The 26535-nt window shown below is 35.9% G+C and overlaps 1 protein-coding gene and 1 long non-coding RNA gene across 7 annotated transcripts; one reads left to right on the top strand and one right to left on the bottom strand.

The window, feature by feature from the left end:
• The first annotated feature begins 3554 nt into the window (after window positions 1-3554).
• Window positions 3555-24983, top strand: LOC141576731 (uncharacterized). Of its 6 annotated transcripts, none has more exons than XR_012505139.1 (11): window positions 3555-4433; window positions 6280-6395; window positions 6501-6582; window positions 7883-7948; window positions 10169-10236; window positions 12196-12327; window positions 13700-13807; window positions 15676-15790; window positions 16171-16233; window positions 18455-18539; window positions 21447-24983. XR_012505139.1 is itself a non-coding variant. In XM_074360144.1 (2 exons), the coding sequence occupies exons 1-2, from the start codon at window positions 3771-3773 to the stop codon at window positions 5917-5919; spliced, it is 672 nt and encodes a 223-aa protein (XP_074216245.1). In that variant the 5' UTR covers window positions 3555-3770; the 3' UTR covers window positions 5920-6003. The 6 variants fall into 6 exon arrangements, 1 of the variants encoding a protein (XP_074216245.1); XR_012505137.1 differs by adding an exon at window positions 8758-8821 and having other exon boundaries at window positions 18455-24983; XR_012505135.1 differs by having other exon boundaries at window positions 18455-24983.
• Window positions 13130-26477, bottom strand: LOC141576732 (uncharacterized). Its single transcript, XR_012505141.1, has 2 exons — window positions 26237-26477; window positions 13130-13792 (listed from the first exon to the last, which is right to left on the bottom strand). It is a non-coding gene; the product is annotated as an uncharacterized LOC141576732 (long non-coding RNA).
• Between the last annotated feature and the right edge of the window lie 58 nt (window positions 26478-26535).

Raw genomic sequence — 26535 nt, 5'->3', positions numbered from 1 at the left:
TGGGGCTAAATGAGGACTATAATCTAGGAGACAGCACCTCAGGTGGCTCTGAGGAACTTTTCTGAAGAGGCAGGGGGAAACTCAGTATTATATATGTAATTTTAGTGAAGGGGAGTATGTGCAGTCAAACACACATTGAGTTCTTTTGCCAGTTATGAGGAGCAGACATCACTTTTAATGAATTTAGTGCTCTTCTAGATATAAGGAGATGCAAGAATTGGGGCTCATAAAATTTTCTCCTGAAAACATCTATCTGAATCTCTATTTTGTCAGTTTTCCCGCAGCACAAAGTGCCCCATTCCTAATCTCCACCTTGAACTTTCAGGGAGTGTTGGAGGTCAGCTGCTACAGTGGCTCGTGATTGGTTACAGTACCAAGAAGAAGTAGATGGCAAATGGTATAAATGATTATTCTCCTTAACATTTTTATTTGAATTATTTTTGATCACTTTTTTCTCCATTATAATTTTATATTTTACTTGAAAATATAAAGACTTATGATTGATAAAAATTCACTGTTAAATCATTTATTTGTAAATATTAGAAAAGAAAGTTATTTTTGCTATCTCAACTTTTTATACATTTTCTTTTAATTGTATCTGTGTTATTAACCATATAATAATCAATAATGCAAATTGATATAAAGTAACATGCATTTACAAAATCAAACAAGTTAGACTGAAATATCATTTTAAGAATTATTTTTATTTATTGGCATTTATTTTGAAATATTTTCAAAATAGACGTGATCCTCACTTTGTCTACCTGTAGATTCAATACCCTTTAACATAGCATTTATATAATCTTGTCTTACTTCTTACATTTTAAAAAATGTATCCTTTTCTTAGTACTTACTACTATTTTTTTAGGATAAATATATAGTTACCATTCCTTCTGATTCTTTGAATGTCTTAGTATTACTTTGGCTTAACTACAAACATAACAACCTTAGTGGTAACACAATTATAGAATTATAATATTTTCCTCAAAGCTGTATAGCTATTTCCATAATATATTGTGGCTAGTCAGTCTTTAATAGAAGAAGACAAGGCTATTCTTTGTTTTCTCTAGAGAAGTAATTTTGTTTATATTTTTTTCTGGTCCACTTTTAAATTTAACATTTTGAAATAGATATAGATAAATATCTATTTTGCATTATAATTAAGCTTTAAACATGGTATATTCTTTTACTTATGTTGCTATGCCTATTCCCTGCCCTGGGAACAGATCTGGGTATCCAACAGTTTGGCACATTTTCTTGGTTGTTCTCTGATTGCTAAGAGTCAGGTCATACCCATACTTTAGCAACTGCACTGGATGACTGAATTTCTAATGTTATTTCCTTCTTTTGAGCTGCAGTTTCATTAAATTTATGTATTATTTATTGTAGAAGCAAATAAAAGCTTATATTTATAGGTAAATGGCATAAGTTTTAGTGGAATGTGGAGGTCACAATACACATGTTTAGTTGATATAGATCTTTACTCTAAATAATGATGAAATTTTTTGATGTTAAGTTGCCTTCCTGCTTTCCTTCCCTCTTCTTTTCTTTCTTTTTGATTGGTATTTTTTGCTCTAAAGTTTATTTTTTTGGCAAAATCTTATTTGAATTGATACAGAGATGAAGGATACACACACACACATAAATGTCTATATAAACTCTACTAAATAAATAATCATAAAATCCCTGTTTCTCAAATCAATTCAAAATATTTTAAGAATGCTGCTTTCCTTGAATTAAACTTAATTCTTCTCCTCACTTATTTATTAAGCAGCATTCCTTTGTCATGCAGTGACTATAGCCTTGTTCTTCCTGTAAGTAATTGTGTTTTATAAATTTGTAAGCAACCAGAGTGATTTCAGAATTTGTTAAAGATTTACAAAAAATTGACATGATCTTAACCACATGCTGCTATTGCCAATATGCCCTTTAGAGTGATGTTTTTACTAAAAGCAATGTCTGACTCCTTCACATTCCTACAATAATGGCCTTATTATTATACTACAAAAGATGACATCTTCAAACAAAAAATGTCTAACTCTATAACAATATTCCATGAATTCACTTATTACACAATATTAAAAAAACTGCTTAAAGAATGAATCAAAACCATATAAGATATTACTTCTCATGTATTGGAAAAAAATTATACGATGAAATAAATTAAATCTAGTAGTGTGAAAACATTCTAAGCCTTTCTAATGATAAAAACTTTAAACATAAAATATTCTACTTCAAAAATGCTTTCAGAAATGTTATAAAAGGTGAGAGGATGTATATATCATATATAGTTTTCTGTTTATGAATTTGATTATATTATAGCAATGGAACAGTGTAATATTAAATTTTAAAAAATGCATATCAATTGAAGATATAAATTAACCTCAAATTTGGGTTGTACATAATTTTATATTTAGCTTTCAGTTTTCTTTATGTGTTTTTATATAATTTCAGGAAAATAATTATCATATATAAATGTACACATCTGAGTCTTAATCTAATATGTCTCAATCTCAAGAGTTCTAAAACCCCTCAATTTCCTTCTTTCCTTCCTTCCTCTTTCCTTCTTTCCTTTCTTCTTTTCTCCCTTCTTTCCTATTCCTTTATTGGTAATTTGGGGTATAAAAGTTAATTGTTGGCAATATTTTATCAGAACTTTTAATGTGAATGAAGGATGAGAGATATATACATATATACACACACACATATAGTGATGATCCAACTTGGAATAAATATTCCCATATTTCTAAGAAAAATTATGAATGCATTTAACTATAGTATGTTATTCCATAACATTTTTCATAATATACAGTATATGTACTTACAACTTTATACTGTGAACTTAATTGTTTAATAACTACCTTCATGCATGGAATAGTTTTTATCTTATTATAACGTATACTTTAATAATGTGATAAAGGAGAATGACATGGTGTTAAAAAATTATGTTAATGTAATGGGCTTTATGAATTCACAAATTAGCTGAGCACTGAGAGTGATTGGAATTAGATAGGCAAATCTCTTGAGGGGAGTAGGGCATTGATGTGTAAAAGATTATTTCTGAGAGTGAGAATACCATGTGTATGGCCCTGTAGCATGAGGGAACATAGTAAGTACGAGGATTGTAAGACGTATATCTATGGTAATGATCATGAAGGTGAACAAGGAGTGATTTGAGGCAACTAACAAGGGTAAGGCCAAATATATAACAGTCAGCATATTACAGCAGGCTGTCCGGCGAGCCGGCCCTCCGCCCGCGCCGCGGGGTGGGCAAGCGCCCCGCTGGGGTCTCGGGCTCCCAGCCCACTGCCCCGCCTCCGCGCCACCCGCTAGGCGTCGTCCGAGGACGCCCCTCGCCGAGAGAGACCCTCAATCTCAAGTCACCCCGCCCTCCCCACCCTCCTCGCCGTGCCACGCAACCCCGCCCCCGAACCGCCCTCCCGATCTCCCTGCAGTACCCCTCGCCCCTCGCCGTGAAGAAGTGACTCCAGCAGCCGTGGCGGCTCTTTGGGCCCAAGGGGCGGGCGCGGCAGCCATTGGCGGAGGCCGCTGCCTCCGGCTGTCAATCCCGCGGCCCGGCCCCGCCCCACCGGCGGAGCGTGGCAGGACGCAGGGCCGCGGGGGCTGTCGGGAGGGCTTCAAGATGGCCGCGCGCTTGGGGTCCGCACCTGCTGGCGGCCTCGAGCCCCGTTAACTGCCAACGCTGCTGACCGGAGCCGCCAGTAGGCCTGGCGACTCCGTGGGCTGTCCCCGCGGGGCGGGAGGCCGCCATGGCGACCCTGGAAAAGCTGGCGAAGGCCTTCGAGTCCCTCAAGTCCTTCCAGCGGCCGCCGCCTCAGTCCCCTCAGCCGGCACCGCAGCCGCCGTCGCCTCAGCCGGCACCGCAGCCGCCGCCGCTTCAGCCGGTACCGCCGCGGCTTCAGCCTCCTCATCCGGCACCGCAGCCGCCGCCTCAGCCGATACCGCCGCCGCTTCAGCCCCCTCAGCCGGCACCGCAGCCTCAACCCCCGCCGCCGCCGCCTCAGCCGGTACCGCCGCCGCCTCAGCCCCCTCAGCCAGCACCGCAGCCGCCGCCGCCTCAGCCCCCTCAAGCGGCACCGCAACCGCCGCCGCCTCAGCCGGTACCGCCGCCGCCTCAGCCGGCACCGCAGCCTCAACCCCCGCCGCCGCCGCCTCAGCCGGTACCGCCGCCGCTTCAGCCAGCACCGCAGCCGCCGCCGCCTCAGCCGGTACCGCCGCCGCCGCCGCCGCCTCAGCCCCCTCAGCCGGCACCGCAACCGCCGCCGCCTCAGCCCCCTCAGCCGGCACCGCAACCGCCGCCGCCTCAGCCCCCTCAGCCGGTACCGCCGCCGCCGCCGCCGCCTCAGCCGGCACCGCAGCCTCAACCGCCACCGCCGCCCGTCCACCGTGGGTCAGGAGCCGCTGCACAGACGGTGAGTCCCTGCGGGTCCCTCCCCAACCCTGCGCGGGTCGCCGTCCCTCCCTCGGCCTCCCCCGAAGGCCCCGAGGCGGTCCGGGCCCCAGGCCTCTGCTTTCCCGGCTGCGAAACTCGGGAAGGAACGGGGCTGTGTTGTGATCCGAGGCCGCGCGTCCCGTTCGGCTTCCTCTGGGCCACTCCCCAGCCCTCTCCTTCTCTGGGCCAGGTGTAACATTTTGTCTTCCCTTTTCAACTGAGGGTTTAAAACAGTGTTTCAGATAACTGTCAAAACGCTATGCATGCAAAACCCTAGGTTAACTTAAGGGAAGGAGTAGGAGAGAAGAGGGGAAGGAGCGAAGTTCACTGGTCACTTCTGTGGGGGTGGGTTAGATGGTCACAGTGGTGAACGCTTAACTGCTACATGGCCCCATGCGCTTACCAGCATAGTCGTTACTGTTACTAACCCCGGACAGCACTGGTGTTAAGGAGGCATGACCACAGACCGTGTGCTCATTGAGCTTAATTTTACACAAACTAAGATTTCCACAGAATCAAGACAGGCAGTAAACGCCAGCTGCAGAGGACAGCTTGTGCAGGGTTGGGGAACAGCATGGCATGATCAGAACTTTAGTTTGACTGGCTTGAAATGTAGAGGGAAAGGGAAACTTCACACTGATGAATCAGAGAGGAGATAGCTGTTTTTATTAAACTAAAATGGTTAAATGAGCCTTGTTGGTTAATGATTTGCCTTAGCAATGTGAATTTGGATTCTGCAAGTGTTGTATAAGTTCTGTAAGAAGCTTGTTTTAAAATTTCAAAACTCTTAAGATATTAGAAGTTCAGTTTTTTTTATAAGAATTTTTTAAAAAGTGTTTATTTAACTCAATTAGAACTGAGTTCCTTTAACATAGACTTTATTATCTCATGTATTAATACCCTCTAGAGGTACACAATGAAAAATGTGATTTATAAACAGACACATACAGACACAAGGAAAACAGAGTATGTAGCTTCAGTAACAGTTTAAGAGAAAAGTCAGAAACAGAAATTTTCCCTGGTCAAAATATCAAAAAAAGCATCTGGGGCTTATATCCTTTAATTGATTTGAGCTCTAAATGGACAAATACACAATTTTTTTTTTAAATTGCTAAGAACAAGATTCTTTTTCACGTTGAATAATGATTTTGAAGTTTAAATAAATACCAACAATAGAGCTATGAGGGAGGAAAAATATAAAATACTGATTTTTTTTTTAATCTCACCGTAAGTTGCATTCTTAAATACATAGGAGAGAACTGTCATGATTTGCGCAACTCGCTTGCAAATAGTTCAACAGTATTAACAATGATTGAATTTAGATGGTGGGCATATGGGAATTTATCATCCTATTAAACAGTTTTCTGTACTTCTGAGACTTAGAATAAAACATTGGAAGGAACCTGTTAGACATAATGCTCTATGTGAAGTAATTTGTTCCCTTTGTGAAATTCTAGGAAGGTTAAAATGCATGTTCATAACATCAAGAAAATCACAAGCATTTACGATGTAATCAGAACTACCTGAGGATCTGTGAAACTTGTTGAGTTGGTGAATTTTTTAAAATGTATTAAAACATTTTGTTTTTACAAAGATTACAGGAGTAAGAGAAGATAAATTTTAATCTACTCTTAATATTTTTTCCTGGTTGATGTGATATAATTAAATGTGGGGACAAAAGGTAAATTCTAAAAGGAGACACTACCTTGATGGTTTTCTATGGAGGAAACTCAAGCAGGAGGAAGTTTAATTTAAAAACATAAATTACTGCTCTTTATAATACATTCTAAGTTGTCATTCTTTTGAATGCCTTCCTTTCCAAACAGGTGTGTTATTCTGGGAGATCATCAGGACTTCTGGGTATTTGGAGGTACTGACCTAACCAGTGGAACTGCTGATTTATAAGAAGTTGTCCAGAATTTTGGAAAACTGATTAGTAGAGGTAAATAATGTTTCCTTGGCAAGTGATGACAGAAAGTGACTTGAGTGAATTTTCCTTTGTTTTTAGGCAGATGTACCTAACCATGTATGTTAACAATGATTAAAGGCTGGAGACCGAGAAGAACTACCATTTTTGCCAGCTGGGATGCAGAAAAATTTGGACTTCTGGGTTCCACAAATGGGCTGAGGTAACTAAGACAGAAAACGTATCTTCTTGGTCAACATGTATCTCAGGGTAATCACAGATGTGTTCCATTACCTGATATTGTTTTAATTTGGATAAATACTCAAGAAAATTTAAGAAATAGAGTTTGCTTTTGCTTTTACATCAGTTTGGTAAAACAGAACAACCTCTTAATTACTAAGTACAAACCAAGTTTTTCATTATTTTTAAAATATTTTAGTTTCTATTTGTATTTGTTTTGTGATAAGTAAGTAAAATCTGTAAGCTCAGAAAATAGTCAAACCTAGGAAGCTGCTTCTGACAAGTGAATTAGCTTATTGAAAATCTGATATAGATCCTTGGCATTAATTTTCAAGTTTTTACAGTTTCCTTGGATTTCTTCTATCTAGGAAAACAACATGCTCTTTTAAGATGAGTATACTCTGATTATAGTCTCTCCTTTATGGATTCCGTACTAAATTGTAACCATAGGTATATTTTACCATTTACAAAAGTGCCTGATTGGGAAGTATAATACAATGATTTTGTAAATTGAATTACTCTAAAATTTCAAGGATTTATTTTTAATTCAATTATGATTAATTTTCATTTGTCACTGGCTCTTAATGCTTTATTTTAAAGTGTCTTTCATAGGCCCCCTTCTTTCATCTTCTTCCCTTAGGCTCTCTGTCCAGTAACTCTAAGTTCTTACATGTTCATGGTAGGCTTGTGTGTTTTTTTTAAAGGCAGGTGCACCAAAAAGCACTTTCCTGTGACTATCCTCTGTTTTGTTCATCATTTATGAGTCCAAATTGTATAGAATTGATTTGAAGAATGCCATATCTTTCTTATCACTGTATCTGGTTTTTAAAATGCTTTCCTTCTGACTCATTTCTGCATACTTTAAAATAATAATATGAATCAAATAAGTATGGGAATAAAATCACAGTTACTTGTATCACATTTGATTCCATGTATATTGCAAAGTCTTATTATTATGTTGGTGTTATGAACATGCATTTCATAATACACTTATTTACATGAATCAGATCTTATTCATTAAGGTCATTTACTTTTAGAAATATATAATTTCTTGTGAATACATGTATATAGAAATACATGTGTCTTTCTATAATTTAAGCAGCTTAGAATACAGATAAAATAAATCCAAGATACAAGATAATATGCCTTACATTAATTTAAATTCATGTGAGTTAAAAGACAATTTGAATATTGTTTCCCATTTTCTACTAGCTTCTTGATCATATTCAGCAGCACATTTACCTTTACATATATTTAAGGAATCTTTTTTATTTCTACTGTAGCTCTGTCATAATGGAAACTCTGCAGCAGAATCAGCTGTCATCTATCCCGTGTGGCCAAGTGCACAGGTGAGAATTCTCATTTGTGGGATGACCACTCACAGCTTTAAATATTTTTACTGTAACTGCTCTTATAAGGTAGCAAGCTAGAGAGAGAGAGAGAGAGAAACAGAGAGAAGAAGAGAGTTCTCTCTGCATATTCCCATGTGTGTGATGGCATTAGTCTTCTTCTGCTGTATTTTTCTAGAATGTGTGTGCGTGTGTGCATGTATGTGTGAGAGAGAAATGTCTTGTCTTTGTCCTAATAGCCACTCTTCTCTCCCTCTAGTTTTTTCTCTATCCTCCCCTCCTTTCTTTTTCTTTTTCATCAATATCTTCTCTTTCAAAAAATTCTTGATAAATCAAATTTCCAACTTCCTCACTTTTAATATGGTAAAGTTACTTGGATCCCCAACGTCAAGGGATCTCATACTTTAATGTCTGTAAGGATTGCCAGGGACACCTTTTAAAAGTACACATTTCCAGGCCTTACTTTGAGCAGTTCTCTTCCAGTAGATCCAGGGTGAGGCTGAGCATCTCCGAGCCTTCCCCCTTCATATTATGGTGCAGGGGATCAGGGGCAGTTTTCCTCTGGGTCTCCGTGCTGTTGCTATGAAAAGTGGCTACAGCATCACTAATATTTTTCTTTCTTGTTTTAATTGCATTAATATTATCAAGCAGTTAATAGCATTTTCTTAAAATTATGGTCAAAGGCATAGGCGTTTGATTTATAATGGTACCTGCAAACCACTCTTTTACTGAATTAATTTGTTTGTTTTGCTTGTATTTCCACAATTGTAAATGCTGTGAGTTAAGTGACTGCTTTGCTTCAACTACAGGAGAATGTGAAAACACTCCAGGAGAGAGAGGTTGCATATATCAATGCAGACTCATACACAGAAGGCAAATTTTATTTCAGATTGTCATTAAATAGTATACCAGTATTTAAGTCTATCAACTCCAACTCATAAACTAGGATTATCCTCTTTCTATGAGATGCCTCAATAATACCTCCATTTCTCCATTTTACCAGAGAGAACATTATTATGATTCAAATGAATCAATATGATTCATAACTAAGCTATTGATCCTAATTTCTTTAGAATATTTACCATTTGCCTATCTTGGATTACTACTTAAACCTTTAGTACTTTTGACATTCTTCCTGTGGAGCTATTTTTAAAAGTTGGGGTAAAATATTTCATACAGAAATAGTTCCTGTATGTATTGGACCAACTCTGAAATAAGCACCCACTACAGACTTCCTTTTGACCCTGACATGTGGCATGTGCATCTGTAGGCTTTCATCATATTATGGTTATTTCTAGGTAAGTGTCACAGGACACATGTTAGTTACTGACATGCTCTAGTCTAAAGTCTTGATATTGAATTGAATGAATGAATAAAAACATGAACATTATGGCCTTACCACTTCCTTTGCCAAAGACCCCTAGGTACTGCTGCCGTAATGAGCAATGGCCCTTACTGTTACTGCAGGAGCTGCGGCCTTAGCAGCAGAGTCCGCCTCTGCAGTCTCCTATCCCGAGTGTGTGCTGCAGCCTCTCTGGCTCCTGAAGAGTTATTTCCACCTTGTGTTTTAGTTTTAGCCAGACTGTTTGTCTGTCTGTCTATTTATCTACCTACCTATCTATCTATTCTAAAATCTTATTTATTTGTTTTTACTGAAGTACATTTGATTTATAATATTAGTTTCAGGTGTACAGCAAAGTTACACAGTTATATACATATACATATACATATACATATACATACACATATACATTTTTAGATTCTTTTCCATTATAGGTTATAATAAGATACTGAATATAATTCCCTGTGCTATACAGTAGGTCCTTGTTGTTTATCTGTTTCATATATAATAGTGTATATCTGTTAATCCTGAACTCCTAACATCTCTCTTCCCTTCCCCCTTTCTCCTTGGGTAACCATAGTTTCTTTTCTATGTCGTGAATCTATTTCTGGTTTGTAAATAAGTTCATTTGTATCATTTTTTTGTTTGTTTACATTCCACATATAAGTGATATAATTTGATATTTGCCTTTCTCTGTCTGACATACTTCACTGAATATGATAATCTGTAGGGTCCACCCTATTTTTAATTCTTCAGGAATGATGCCTTCAATTTGAAATCTGTTATATCTTGTTTATAATTAGAAAATAAAGTTAGAATTAAATACAGGTTTGAAGTCCATTTGGAGGTGTTAAAATACTCTCTTATTTATTTTGCAGGCAATTATACCCTCAGAGTTGACTGTACACCTCTTCTTTTCCAGTTGGTATATAAACTGACAAAAGAGGTATGTAAATAGATCTGTCATAATGTTTTCTGATGAGTAGATAAGTCAATAACTTTTGTTTTCTAAATTACTAATATTTAAACTGGTGACAGACATAGCTGATTTGTATAAATAACAAATCAGAACGAGCTTTAATACACTTCTTACGTGACATAACTATGAGAACAGTAGTGCTAGTCTCTGTTCTAATAATAGTTCCTAATAATTGTATACATTTGTTAAAATGTGCAGGGTCTGTTGTTTCATGGGGCAGAGTCTCTTTGATGTAACAGAAAGAATACTGAGCTGGGATGGGGAAGCCTTGGCTGTGAAGATTGCCTTGGCTATTCATTCATTCATTCATTCAGCAAGTATTTACTGTGTGGTTACTATGTATCAGGTCCTATGAAATGAATTCTAGCAGCAACAGTGATAAAAGGACAAGGTTACTGAATCCAAATACTTTGTAATCTAGAGAGGCCACAGACCTGTAAATGAGGACTCATACTTCACTTAAATATTGGATACTATATACAGTGGAGGAGAGTTGCGGAAGAGAGAAGCTAAGACCCTGGGGTAGCTGGTGAGGTTGGAAAGCATTAGAAGGTGTTCACAGAAGGATTAGTGGTTAGGCTGTAAAATGGAAGGATGTGAAAGTGGGGAGAAGGTTTCTCCTCAGAGGACACAAGACCTAATAAAGACATGGATGTGTGAAAGAACATTTCCTGACCTCTGGGTAATGCAATATAACCTAAATGTAAGGTGTTGGTGAAAAAGCTGGTAAGAAACGGGGCCTGACACATAGGTCTAAATGTTCATAAATCTGGTGATGGAGAAATTAAAGAATCTTTAACAAGTTTGTACATTATCATTTTTATTCATTAGAAAAATTACTCTGTGTCAGTGCAGTGAATAGGTTAAGCTGTAGTAAGTCTAAAAGCAAAATGGAAATAATTCCACATACTTATTTAGCACACAGGAATAAATACTAGTTATTGATGTAAAAAGTACTCTGAAAATGCTAATGCACTCTAAATCTCTAAAAATTAGGTGATCTACTCATTGAGAATATGTGTGCTTCATTTAAATAACCCCCTATTATAGAATTTAACTGTAGAAATGTTTCTTTCAAGTAGGTATCACTTAGATGACAGTGGGAAGTAGATGTCACATCTCTGTGGTCCTGTTTCCCAATCGCCCTTCATCTTGCCCTGTCCTTTTCACTGTTAGTGTCTTTAACATCTCATCCTCCCAAGTGAGCATCCTCCCATGCCCATCACAACTCCCACCATACTGGGAAGCTTAGGTCCTTGATCCTTTTATTGAAATGTCCCATAAAAACATCTTATCTAAAAGCACGCTCTAAAGACAGCCCTTGTTGGGGAATCCTTCTCAGGAGATACATTTACACTCTGTCCTACAGAGAAGGCTCCTGCCTTTATAGGAGGGGTAGTAAGAATTTTAGGACCAAGAAGGAGAAGCTTAGGTCTATCCCCTTTGTACATTTATTTAATAAGTATTAAATGTGTAAGTGGTTACCATAATGACAGGATAAATCAAACATAGATTCTGCTATTAGTGTGTTACCTGTGTAGCCAGGAGAGACTATGATGAAGAATTTTCAAATCCAAAATAGAGATTAAAATCACCAAAGTGAATACAGATAAAAGTGTGGGAAGCAAAAAATAAATATCTTAGTTTATTATTTTACATGTTGGAATTAAACAGCGTGCTTAATGGGAAATTGCAAATTTTTTTCCAATTTTAAAGCCTCTTTTATGTTAATTTGAATTTAATTTGCATGCCACTTGTATTAGATACAATATATTTGTCTTTCAGAGTTTTTGTTTTAGGTAGTTTTTTAACAGTTTAACTGGGAAATTAAAATGTATCTTTAGAAGTTACATTATCAGGATGAACTAATTAATTGTCCAGAAGAGAAGAGTGAGATTTTATAATCTTTTTTGATTTGATTGTCAGTGGAGGAATCAGACATCATTTATCTGGAGAAATGCTGTTGGTTGCTGAGGGCTCAATCCCGAACTGGATGATTTGATTTAGAGACATTTGGCCCATTGGCTTCACCACCAATTTGTCCATCTCTGAGTGAAGGTGGGAATCCTTCTATTTTCTACAAATGTTCTTTGGTAAACACGTGAGCCTTTTTCCACCTTTGGAGCCTTGTGTAAGTCGGTTTACCTTTCTGCACCTGAATATTCTCATATATAAAATCAGTTTGACCAAGACAATAATTATGAAACTGTGCTCCAGTGTGGTGCCTCAGCATCTGGTGCAAGGTCAGGGTGGTGGACACTAAATAGGCAAAGCTCTAGCTTCCACACGTGACCTCACCTCTTCCTCAGCTGAGTAGTGTCTATTGTATTTCTTTTATATAGAAGAAGGTTCCACTGCTGTATCCTTCCCCCACCCTTAAAAAATTAAGAAACCACTGGACTAGACCATCTCTAAGGTCCCCACTTAGCTCTAAACTTTTCACTACTATATATATATATATATATATATATATATATATATATTAAATGAGGTTTACAAGGAGTAGTTGTGGCTGATAATCACAAAAACTGTATTTGAAATCTGAAAGCTTGGGTTCTGCTTCTGATTCAGACCTTTTTAAAAAAATTTCTTACTTTTAGCAAGTCATTTAACTACTTCTTAGCTTCAATTTTCTGCTCTTTGAGGGCACAGAATTAGATTCTTGAAATAGACAGTCTGTATTCTTCAGGTTTCTAGTGTGTTTTAGTAATATTTGTTAGGGGAGCTAGAACAGACAGGGCTTCCACTTCAGCAGTGCAGTTATGTTTTTACCTTTTTAGAATTAGAGATTGAAAAATCATTTCATTTGAAAACAAAATGATTCCATTTATTTTTTATGAAAAGTTTAAAAACCACAAGATTAGATTATAAATTGCCCTTTATTTCTGAAATTTAACATATTTATTTATACAGATTAAGTGGTACAATGAAGACGGCAGTACAGAATTTCTTTCTCTTATAATATAGTGTGTTAGTTTTCTTTGCTTCATGAAGGAGTTGTATGAAGCTTGTTAATAACAACACAGTATATCTTTGATAGAGTTCAACTTTTCTTCTTCTTTTTTCTTTTTTCTTCTTAGTCTTTCCGAATTAGGATAATTGTGGTCTCTGACTTTTTTCCAGTTACATTTTTAAAATATATTTTTATTTTTTACATTCTACAATCACTTTTGACTTTTGGAATTAATATAAGATAGAGACAGGTAGGCAGACAAAACCAAACACTAAATGATAGTATTTTCTTCTAGGAAGTTAAATTTTGGTTATAATTATTCCAGGGGGAAAAAAAAAAACTTCCTAAGACAGTGGAAACTACTGATAACTTTTAAAAACTAAGTCAGTTTATGCGAGTCATGCCTCCTTTCATAAGCATGTCATTATAAACAGGAAGTTTGTTGGCTGTGATTTATTCTGTGTTCCTATTTTACAGGTTTATTTAATGCTTTTGGTGAAAATCATGACAGCCACATAGATTTTAAGGAGATATCCTGTGGGTTATCAGCTTGTTGCAGAGGACCTCTGGCTGAAACACAGAAATGTAAGTGTGTTAAACATCACAAAATTTGGAAGCTATACAGAGAAAAAAATTAGCATCCATTCATGTAAAAAATCATCTGATTAAGGCTTGAATTTTCATCCCTTTGGCAAATAGCAATCTCTTCCTGAGGTTTTACTGAGGTCAGTGTAAAGGTTCAATCATCTATTCTTTTTTACTGTGGAGTAATTTAAGATCTTTGTTATTAATAATGGTTGATTTTCCAGATGAATGTACAATTCATGATAAATGAACTACATCATTCATGATGTATTTGAAAATGTTAAGCATATAGAATATATTTTCTGGTAGTCTATATAGAAAATTTGTCTTGCTTAACTTGAATTCCAACTTATTTTCTAGCACTGTTTATATTGATATTAGCAAAATTAAATTTATGATAAAACAATTTTATTAAATACTAAATTTATCTTTTAAACCTAGCTAAAATATTATAGTGTAATTTATAAGCATATTACATTAATAAATTTTAACCATATTTGGTTAGGAAAATGCAGCAGTTTACATTTAATTGGAACCTAATTCTTATATATTCACTAGGGTTATTATCTCTGCATATTTCTAAAATACAGCTTAACAAATACTGCGTATTTTGGGTATGATACTTATTAGTTCAATATTCTTATTAATGTTGTACAGTGATGTACTCAGTTAATTTAATAGCATAATTAATACATAATTATTACACACACGGGTGTGTGAAGTAGATAATTATTTAATCTTAAAAATTTAGATTTCTTTTATCTTCCCTGATAGTATACCATTACTCTAACCTGGCTTTGTGATAGATTATTTGTTCACATTAAAGTTCTGGTATTAAAGAGGCTGAAGTCTTTGTTTCTCAATTGAGGTTAATTATTGTCTTAAATTTTTTTTTAATTTATTTTTTGCCAGTGGACTAGTGGAAGTTAACCAACTAGACTAACTAGCAATTTTGCTTATATTGATGTTAATTAGCAAAGTGCTGATATTTCGGATTTTTAGCTTGTTGTATATAAACTTCATTGAAGATTTGAGATTGTTCTTAGGCAAAAATATTGGGTGCACATTAATTACACTGGAGAGGCAAAAACTTTATACAGTCATCTGTCATTATATGCTGAGGATTGGTTCTGAGACCCCCTCAGATACCAAATCCATGGATGCTCAAGTCCTTATGTAAAATGGCATAGTATTTGCATATAACCTATGCACATCCTCCTGTATACTTTCAATCATCTCTAGGTTACTTGTAATACCTAATACAATGTAATTATTTGTAAATACAATGTAAATGATATGTAAATAGTTGTCAGTGAATAGCAAATTCAAGTTTTGCTTTTGAGAACTTTCTGGGAAAATTTATATATATATATATATATAATTTTTGATCTATTATTTATACCTGTGAATGCAGAACCAATGGATACAGGGGGCTGACTGTACCAGCTTTTTGTTGATTCTTAATGTAGATGGAATATTTTCAACATTGTAAGAATCAACTCTGAAGTGATCAGTTTTAAATATTAGAAATTAATTTAAAAGCTTGAATTACCTTCTCAAAATCTGTGAGATATTGTATAGTAACTTGGCCCTTCTTTTTCAGTTTGCAAGAAATTTAACTTCAGATTTAGGTGAAGGATAGAGTTCTCTTAGCTGGCTAATGATATAAGGAGACAGACTTGTGAAGTGTACAGGAATTCCTACAAGTTCAAAGGACTTTAATGACACAATCTCCTCCAAATAAGAACTTAATCCAGAATGTATTTGTTTGAGGAACTAAGTAATTTTACTAGGGCAGCTTGTAATAAAATGTATTATACTTCAGAATATGAAAGTAATTTCCCTCCATAAGAGTTTCTTTTCTTTAGTTTGCTTCAAGGTATTTGATGTTGACGGTGATGGAGTTCTCTCTAGGGTTGAACTGAGAGACACGTGGTTGCACATTTAGAGGTCTGGAAGGACAACTGCACCGATGATACCCTGGTAAAGTCTGATTGTATACATCTTCTTGAATGTAAACTTCCAACAGGAATATAGAGTGAAGAATTTTTTAAAACAGGTTGAGAAAAAGATTTCTTACTACTTCTAGGTTCTATATTATGCTACTCAAAATATTCATAGCCAAAGATGCAAAATTGGGAAGAGAATTTGCCTTAGAAAATTTAATAAGCTGATTGTATTATATTAAAAAAATGAAACCACTGGAAAATTGTCATAAATTTTTAAGGCAAACAAGCAATCTATTTCTGTAATTAAAAAAAGAAAAAAAAAGTTGACCGAAAATACTTTATACTTCAGCTACTGGCTAATAAAAATGATACCCTCTCTATCCTAACTACTGATTTGGGTTTCTGTTTTTAAAGGAATTACATGTGGATGTATCCAACATTGTAGAAGATACATAGAATGCACATGACACCACAAAGGTGAGTCTAGCAGAGACTAATTTATTCTTTTCTAAAAATACATTATATTCTGAATTGTTACACATACCTTACATATACATACTTGAATCTCTTCTACATCATCCCTGCTAAATGCTTATTTGGACCTGTGGTTACAATTCCTCCAAGTTGTCCCTAAGGAAAGCCCATTCCACCTTTAAACAACCCCATTAAGTGTTATTTACATAAAAACATTATATTTTATAAGCTAGGCATTTTATAAAAATTAAGTAGAGACAGCCCTTGCCATCTGTAGTTTATAATCTTTACTTCTCCCATTTTAATACATTATGGTAAGACAAAGCTTATATTGAGCAAAAGAAGCCACAGAATAAAAGAACACATTGTACAATTCAATTTATATGAAGTTCTAGAACAGAGACAACTCATGTTAATAAGTGTTACAATAGTGATTTTGGAGATGGGTGATTTAACTGGGAAGGACCATAGGATATCTGGGATGATGGAAATTATTTTTTATCTCAATCTGGGTGGTGTATATAGTTTTAAAATTTTTTTTTCAATAATATTGGTGACGGTCTGTTCTAAGTTTTTTAATAGCAGCCAGAATAAGTGCATAATAGCAGAAACAAGCATGTACTTTACAAAGAACAAAGCCTTGAATTTTTTTTAGTTTCACAACATTTATTAAAGATATTATAATAGGTTTGCCTTAATGTCTATGTATCCCTGTGAAACTGAAGATAATCCATATATGTGAGACACATATGAGTTAATTTGACCCTTTCTATTCAAATGTTGACATGTACCAAGTAGCAGATGGTAGGATGTAGACCATAGTGGTCTTATACAGGCTTAGAAAAATAAGTAACTTTTTTTTTCAATCATAAATCCAGAAGAAATCATCATAGTCTTATTAACTGACACTCAACAGAAATAAATAATAGAAATGAATTTTTCAGGGCTTGATCTTTGTTTGGCAATTCAGATAAATGTCTTCATTTACTTTTCTGCCCAAAACTAAGGTAGCCATTTCTATTTGGTATATATGAAAACAGAAACATAGGAAAGTTTCTGTTAGGAAATACCTTATGTAGAGATACAATTTCCATTGCCTTTTTTCTGGGTGTTTGATAAGTATGGAGGTTATCATCGCTGTCTATTTTTATGTAAGACCGTGTTTCTTCTTATGGCTGTACTTTTGAACATTAAAAAAAAGATCATTTAGCTGCTCCATCTCCGTGTAATTATAATAATGAAATGGTAAAAATTTAGAATAGAATTTGGACCTTTCAACCAAACCTATTACCCATATTCACTGGTGACTAGACTGTGACAATATTACCCATTATTTTGTACCATTACATTGGTATTAATATGCTTTTATGGAAGTTGCATCATGAAAGCCAATAATTACCATCATAGTGCTTTAAAATCTTTTCTTATAATAAATGGCATTATATATTGAATGAATACATGAATATCATTAATAATAAATATTAAATATCATTAAATAATAAATCATTAGATAATAAAAATATAATTAAATAATAAAAGCTAAGAACATTATTATTCATCTAGGATTGTTAAGGTGATTGTTCAAAACATGAAGTAAGAAGCATTTGGTTATATTTTTGCCTGCCAAGAAATATTGTCTACTGTATATAAATGTAATTTTTGGTACACTTTGAGACCAAAAAAAAAAAAATACTGCTTTATTCAACTTGTGAAAGTAATGTTAAATTTTATTTTGAGGAAATGTTAATATAGATACTCATTTATTATATATATTTAGTTTTTTAAAATCTCTTAAGAAGTCTAATAATATTGCCAGATGTTTTAAAGAAGATCTTAGAAAATTGTTAGGGTCAAAGGGCGTAATCCAGAGAGTTTGGAAAGATGCTTTCAAAGTTAGTAAATAGTCCTTTTTCTCTAACCAGAACCTTTTGTGGGTTCTGTTAGTAAACTTCACCTTGAACCAGAAGATACTGTGAGTTATTTCCCAGGTCTTACTGGAGGAAGAAGATTTTTGGTGATAAATTGCCCACGTTGTGACTACTTCAGAGTTTGTTTACTTTGAACTTATTCTTGCTGGCCTACTTTCAGATGAACACATAGCATCTACGTTAAATCATTAGTTTTCTTTCAGACAAATGACCATTGCAAGTTTAATAAAACAGATTTTATTCAAATAATATAAGATGAAGATTTAAGATATTCTTAAATATTGTTTCTCTTTCAGAATGGCCATCTTAACTCTAGAGGAATATCATATCTGGAGTGTGAAAAATGTTCTTGCCAATGAGTTTTTGAATCTACTTTTCCAGGTATGTTTAAGGTAAATGACAGAGACCGAGGGCAGTGGTACCAGTAGTTCTACATCTTTTCCATTATGTAGTAGTTAGACAACTAGACTACAAAACCATATATTGTCAAAAGAACTGCATTAACCTGTACACCACCTGCAGATGGTAAGTTAGATTGTGCGTGCTTCTCAGAGTCACAATGTGCATGATAGGAAAGTAGAGTATAGCTGATAATGTTTATCTTAATAACTCATGATAGAGCAGATTGTAGACAGATAGAAAAGAATTTAAAATGTAAAAGCCATTATAATTTGCTATTTTTCTTTACTTTTTTTTTTTTTTAAGACCCTTCCTAACAAGTAAGGCAGTGTGGACAGAGACATAGATCATAAGTCGGCAGCTGTAAATTTTTCACAAAGTATACAATCTTTCCAGTTAGGAGGTTATTTTAGATGCAAATCTGTTTCTTAATTTTCTTTTATTCTTTCTTTCTTTCTTTTTTTTCTTTTTTTTTAATTTAATTCTTTAGAAGGTCCAAAAAAGATTGAAGGAGAAAGGAAGAAAAAAAGCTGTCAGGGGTGAACATGAAATCATAAAACTTGCCAGATTTTAACTATTTTCCAGTTAAAGTAGTTCTCTTTCCTCCAATTTAAAGAAACAACTTATAGTTTCCCATTTTTCATAGTTCTTCATAAATATATGTTGATTTAATAGTATTTTACAGGGTGTGAGTAGGGACAGACTTGAAGTTCAAGATTTGTAAATACTGACAGGTATATATAGAATAGATAAACAAGTTTATGCTGTATAGCACAGGGAAATATATTCAAAATTTTGTAGTAGCTCATGGGGAAAAATATGAAAACAAATATACATATATTCGTAAAGTACTGAAAAATTGTGCTGTACACCAGAAATTGACACAACATTGTAAACGGACTATAACTCAGTAAAAAAATAAAAATAAGATAAAACTGTTAGAACACTATAAAAAAAGTAGTATTTTAGATTTTTCTTATTTTATTCTCCTTTTCTTATAAAAGCACCCCTATGAAGATCAATAAGGCTTGATATCTTTATATCTATCATGATTCTCCATTGTAAATACAGAGTAACCTGCCTGTGACACATCTATGTTAGAATAAATGAAAATTGAACTCTTCCTGACAGCTAATAATTAATGTATATTTAAAGCATATGAAATCTGATAAGTCTATGATACCCATTTAAATCAATCAGTTGCTCCACTGTCAGTTATCAGCCAGGATCTAAGTTGATGTCTTTATAAAATATAAATACATATAAAAATAATATAAACCTACTATAAACAGAAATGACTTGCTTAGTAATATGAAAATTGAGCAGCTATTTTTATCTCATTTAAAATGATGTCCTCAATTACTTTAAGTTATCATTAATTATATAAACATTTTGAGCACTTAAGTTTGTGTCTGAGTCACCTTGCAGCTCTTACATAGCAAAGCATTTTGAACTTTTATATTGCCTTTCCTATTTTCTCATGTTTATCAGGGACTTGCATAGGCACTATTTTTTCTAGGACTCTATAAACAGATGTATGCCTGAGATTTTCTTTTGTGTCTGTGTTTCTAGCATTATATTACTGACAGATTTTTTTGTTGGTTATCAATCTAATTTTTTTTCTTGGTATATATAGTCCTTTCAGCCCTTTCAAATATATATATATGTAGTCAGTTTACAATGTGTCAATTTCTGGTGTACAGCACAATGCTTCAGCCATACATGAACATACATAAATTAATTTTCATACTCTTTTTCACCATAAGTTACTACAAAACAGTATTGGATATAGTTCCTTGTGCTATACAGTATGAACTTGTTTATAAATTGGGAGTTTGAGATTTGCAGGTACTAAATATTAACATTACATTTTATGATGCTTACTTTATCCCATATTCAGACATGCTTTTAAAACTTAATTTTCACTTAATATATAAGTAATCAGACTTACTCTAAATTGTTTTATTTTCTGTCTGTTTCTAAAACAGAATTAGCTAGTAAATTCAGTGATAAAAGCTTGAATTATACTTTTATTTTATTTGCCAAGATCCCACACCTGGCTGACCATTTTGGGTATTTAAGTATAAAGTAAGTAAATGTCAGTAGAATTAGGAAACCATTCCTGTGGTATTATTTTCAGTCCTTTCAAATAAACTCAGTGCCCAATACTTTGCAGAGGAAGCATTCTAAACATGATCAGGATCTTCTATCTTGTACGTTTGTCAGAAAGCGTCAAATGTTAAACAGTTTGATAAACAGAATAGTGCACCACACTGACCCCTACCTATATCCATGCTCTAATCCTGAAATCTGTGAATATGTTATTTTACATGGCAAAGGGGATTTTGCAGATGTATCAGGTTAAGGACTCTGAGACAGGGAGATTAGCCTGGATTATCTACATGGGCCTAGTCTAACAACAGGAGTCCTTAAAAATTGAAAATCTTTCCCAGCTGTGGTCAGAAAGATATGACTTTGGAAGAAGGATTAGAAAGCTGTAAAGCTGTTAGCTTTGAAGATAGAGGAAGGGCCATGGGTAAAGAAATGTGGGTGAACTCTAGAAGCTGGAAAAGACAAGGAAATATATTCTTCCTTTGACCTACAGAAGGGCATACAGCCCTGCTGACATCTTGATTTTTAGCCAAATGATACCTGTTCCTGACTTGACCTACAGAACCATAAAATAATAAGTTTGTGTTGCTTTAAGCTGCAAAATTTGTGATAATTTGTTACAGCAGTGATAAAAATAAATATAGGGGAGGTAATCCAACTTTATGGATTGGAGGGCTCAGCATTTTAAAGATGTCAGTTCCCCTTCAACTGATTCAAAGATTTATATGTGCACATCAAAATCCCCAACAGTTAATTGTTGTTACTGTTTTTTTGTAGAACTTGACAAGCTGATTCTAAATACATAGAGAAGCGTGAAGGGCCAACAATAGCCAAGATGATATTAAAGAACAATGTTAAAGGACTTATAAAACAATATTAAGTCTATGTGATAACTACCTAAAGTTAGACATATAGACCAATGGAACAGCATTGAATTAAACCCTGTACCATACATGAACAGTAACTTTAGATAGATTATAAATCTAATATATTTGAAACATAAAGCAAAGCATCTGGGGGAGGGTAAAGCTTAGGTGGAATGTGTGCTTAGCATGCATAAGGTCTTGGGTTCAACTCCCAGTACCTCCATTAAAATAAATAACCTAATCCCCCACCAAAATAAAGCATCTAGAAAATAGTGTAGGAGATATTTTAATGACTTTGAAGTGGCAAAGAGTTCTTAAACCAGACAAAGCATGAAACATAAGAGTTTTAAGTTGGACTTCAGAAAAATTAAGAATTATTTTTATCAACAGATACCATTAAGAAAGTGAAAAGCTAAGCCACACGGTGGGAAAATATATTTGCTATACCTATATCCAACAAAAGACTTGTATCTAGGGCATATAAAGAACAAAAACCAGTGGAGAAAAAGGCAGAACCTCAATATTAAAATATGCAAAATAACTGAACAGGTGCTTCACACACACACACAAAAATCCACATAAGCTATGAAAAGGGGCTGACCTCTTTAGTAATAATGGAAATACGTACTAAAACCACACTTGGAACACCATTAGACATCCACTAGAATAGTTAGTTGTTAAGTGATATGAAGCATTGGTGAGGTCAACAAGCAATGGGGACTCTTACACATGGCCAGTGGGAATATAAATTCTTACAAATACTTTGGAAATAGGCTTTTTGAATGAAAGTTATATATGTGTGTGTGTGTGTGTGTATATATGTACACACACACATACACATACACACACACCCACACCCTATTACCAAGGGTAAGCCATATGTGTACCCTTCAGAAACTTCTACATCTGAGCACCAAAGGACATCCAGAAAATTCTCATGATCACTATTTGTTATACCCCCAAATAGAAAATGACCCAAACACTTGTCAACAATAAATACATAACCATAAGTGGTGGCACATGCATACAAGTTGTATACTTTAAAGCAATAAAAAATATACTAGTTTACAGAAAACACTAGTGGATGAATCTTACATAATGTTGAGTGGAAAGTACGGGACCAAAAATTTCAAAAGCAAAAAAACCAATCCATGGTGGCTGAATTTAGGATGGTGAGTCCATCAAAGGGGTGCCGTAGTAACTGGGAAGAAACCCAAAGTGGAACAGCAATGTCCTGTTTCTTGACTGGATGAAGGTTACATAGATGTGTTTACTTTGTGAAAAATCACTGAGCTGTATACTTAAGATGTGTTCACATTTAAGCATGTATACTATATTTGCATTTTTTAAAAAAAAGTTTGCTTGCAAAAAAAGATATCCAAACCCCAAGTATTTATCAGTAGGAGAATGGATAAAACAAATGATAGTATATTCAAACAATGGAATACTACTCAACAATAAAAAAGAACCAACTACTGATACAAGGATGAACCTCAAAAGACTAATTTATACATTTCATTGTCAGGTAAATTTTAACTCAGAAGGTAAACAAAACTGTAAACAGGCATGTGCCCTGGGGGGAGGGGTGCTGTAGCCTTTGTCTCCTCAGACCTGTGCCATTACTGGCACATCTCGCAAGAAGAGAGGCAGGGCTCAGCCACAGCTACCATCTCCTCCTGTGCATAGTGCCTGGGTGGGGGCGGGGCTGAGGCCTGAATCTGCACGTGGGGGCTCCACAACCTCCTAGGCAGGACTGAGACTTGTTTATAGCCCGAGGCAGAGAGGATCTTTCTACCCTGACACCTCAGAGAACTTGTGCTGCCAAGAGAAACAAGGAGCTCAGATTTGGCACAGAGCATAGGTGGGGCTGTTCCGCAGTCTTCCCCGAGCCCACCTACAGACCGCCTATCCGAGGCAGAGCAGGCAGCTGCACAGAGCAGCAGAGTGACCAGCACGAGGAGAGAGCAGGTGGGCAGCCACCCACCTTCTTAGCAGGAACACAGCACCTGACCACGGTGCTGGGACGGGGTGTGATCTGCCCACCTGCCTCCCCCTGATCACAGCATCTGACTGTGGCATCAGGAGGGGGAGTGACCTGCCCGCCCACCGGGTAAGAGCTCAGCTCCTGACCTAGTGTTAGGAGGGGACACAATCTGCTAGCTAACAGCCACTGAGAGCAGCACAGATGAGGGCGCCAACAGAAGGCCTATGAAACAGCAAGCTGAGTTCGCGAAGCAGGGTGAAGATACAAAGACCTCTTGATCAAATCATTAAGGGCACACCATCTCCAGGTTAAGTAGGTAACTGATACTCCTTAAGCCACGGTGCCAGAGAGATAGGAGCACTGTGAAGAAGCAGAGAAACCACTCCCAATTAAAAGATCAAGAGAAATCCCCTGAAAGCATGATCAAAGAAAAAGACATTGATGGCCTACTAGATCAAGGTTTCAAAAAAAGAGTGATCAAAGAACTGAAGGAACTAAAAAAAATAGTGTTTAGGGATATAAAATATGTCAAAAATGAAATAGAAACTATAAAGAAGAACCAAGTAGAATTAGTAAACTCATTGTCTGAGATGAGAGCTGACCTAAAGGCTGTGCAAAGCAGACTAGAAAATACAGAAGAACAAATATGTGATCTAGAAGACAGGACAACAGGAAGCACCCAATCAGAACAGCTGAGAGAAAAACAAATAAAAAACAATGAAAACAATATATGGGACCTATGGTGTAATATAAAGTGTGCCAATCTATGCATAATAGGAGTTCCAGAAGGGGAAAAAGAACAAAGGGGATTGAAAAGGTATGGGAAGGACTCATGACTGAAAACTTCCCAGACCTAAAGAAGGAATCATATCCAAGCACAGGAGGCTCAGAGGGTCCCAAACAGGAAGAACCCAAACATACCCACACCAAGGCATATCCTAATCAAGATAGCCAGAGTCAAGGATAAAGAAATGATCCTAAAGGAAGTGAGAGAAAAACAAAGAGTGAGTTACAAGGGAACCCCCATAAGGTTTTCAGCTGATTTCTCTACACTATTTACAACAGCTAAGACATGGAAACAGCCTAAAATGTCCATCAACAGATGACTGGATAAAGATGTGGGGTATTTATATGATGGGATAATATTAGCCACAAAAACTGACAACATAACGCCATTTGCAGAGACATGGATGCTCCTGGAGAATATTATTCTAGGTGGAGCAGAACATAAGAAAGAGGAATACCATATGAGATCACTCATGTGTGGAATCTTAAATATATGCAAGATCTTGTGGTAACTCACAGCAAAAAAAAAAAGTGACAATGAATGTATGTACGTTCATGTATAACTGAAAAATTGTGCTCTACACTGGAATTTGTCATAACATTGTAAAATGACTATTACTCAATAAAAAATGTTTAAAAATAAGTAAAATAAAATATAACCTTTAAAATACTGTATAATGAGAGGTGTGATGTTCTAGTATCTGTTCTAAGAAGTACGTTAGACACACATAAGAATAACCAATGGTCAGAAAGATCACATGTTACCAGCTACCACCCCATGCAAATTAATGGCATTTAGGAGATATTCATATATGTGTGTACATATGTAAAATATGTGTTAGTATATATGTAAATCAAATAAAATATTATAATCTAATGTAAAATCATATAAGCAAAAGCACTGTGCTGACATAAGTATCTTGGTGTAAATAGATTACAATTTTTTATTGAGTTGTCATAATGGGAATATTGTGAACCAAGTGGAAGTTGTAAAAAAAAAGTCATCCAAAAAAAAAAAAAAATCCTGACTACATGAAAAGATGCACAGTTACTATAAGGCCTCTCCCCTTATTTACTATCAGTGTCAGAAAGTCTCTTGGAATAAGTTAGGAGAATTAAAAACTCTTAACAAGACACAAAAATGCACTCTCTGTTAAAGAAAATAAACCAAAAGAAAAAAAACAAATGAATGGACAATTAAGATCCTACAGATAAAAATACCAATTTTTATGGGAAATATAGCCTTAAAATAAAAAATGAGATTATATTCTAATTTCACCTTTTGAATAAAGATATACAAAATTTAGCTGAATACCTTCGTATTTTGCACTTACGAAGAAAAAATGTATTTGCAAATTATCCTGCCTTTTGAGTATTCTAAAGTTTTAGGTTTGAATATATTTCATCTTAAATGGTCTTAAGCACTATGCAGTGGTTGGTGTTTTAAAAATACCACTGTGTGTGGAACTTCTAAAAGTGATTCAAAAAATTTATATTTTTGTAATAATTTAGTAATGGCCTGGATATTATTTTTAACAAGACTACTCACCATGGAATGGTGCAAGATTTTTTCGATGAGTTTATATTCACACATGTTGAAGATGGTCACTATATTATGAGAAAATGTCAACCATGGCAGTATTTTGACTTGAAAACGAGATAAGCTGAGAAGCATATTTTAAGTATAAAATAAATGATTGCATGCCTTTAAAGACAAGAAAGTAAAAGCACGATAAACTCTGACTTTGACACATTTAAATATAAAAATTAACATAATGTGATTTACACACTTCTCTTTAACTCTTTCAGTACTTTCTCAGCCCCTTTCCCATTACACCTGCGTCCCCGCTCCTGACCCGCGGTGTACACACCCCCGATCACACGGGGGAGCGGGGACCCGGGCAGTGAGGACCAGGGACGCGGACACTCACCCGGTCCCTGCGGGCGAGGAGAATAGTCGAAGCGGGCCCGGCAGCGCACCCGTCCCCTCCTGCCCAGCCGGCCGGGGCCCCAGCTCGGTCAGGTCCACACACACCCCGGCAGGAAGCGGGCGCAGGCAGTGGGAAACCGGCGTAACTTCAGACAGCGGGCGGGGAGCGTCCTCCTCCCGCGGACACGCAGGCAGCCCTGTCCTGGAGCCTCCATGGCGCCGCCCGCTCAGTCCTGAGGAAAACAAGCTCCGCCCCCAGGGAAGATGCTGGCTGCTGACGCGGGCTGCGCATGCGCACCG

Source organism: Camelus bactrianus, unplaced genomic scaffold (genome assembly GCF_048773025.1).
Source record: "Camelus bactrianus isolate YW-2024 breed Bactrian camel unplaced genomic scaffold, ASM4877302v1 HiC_scaffold_27, whole genome shotgun sequence".
In the NCBI taxonomy this organism is placed as follows: domain Eukaryota; kingdom Metazoa; phylum Chordata; class Mammalia; order Artiodactyla; family Camelidae; genus Camelus; species Camelus bactrianus.
This window is presented reverse-complemented; position numbering and strand designations above follow the sequence as displayed.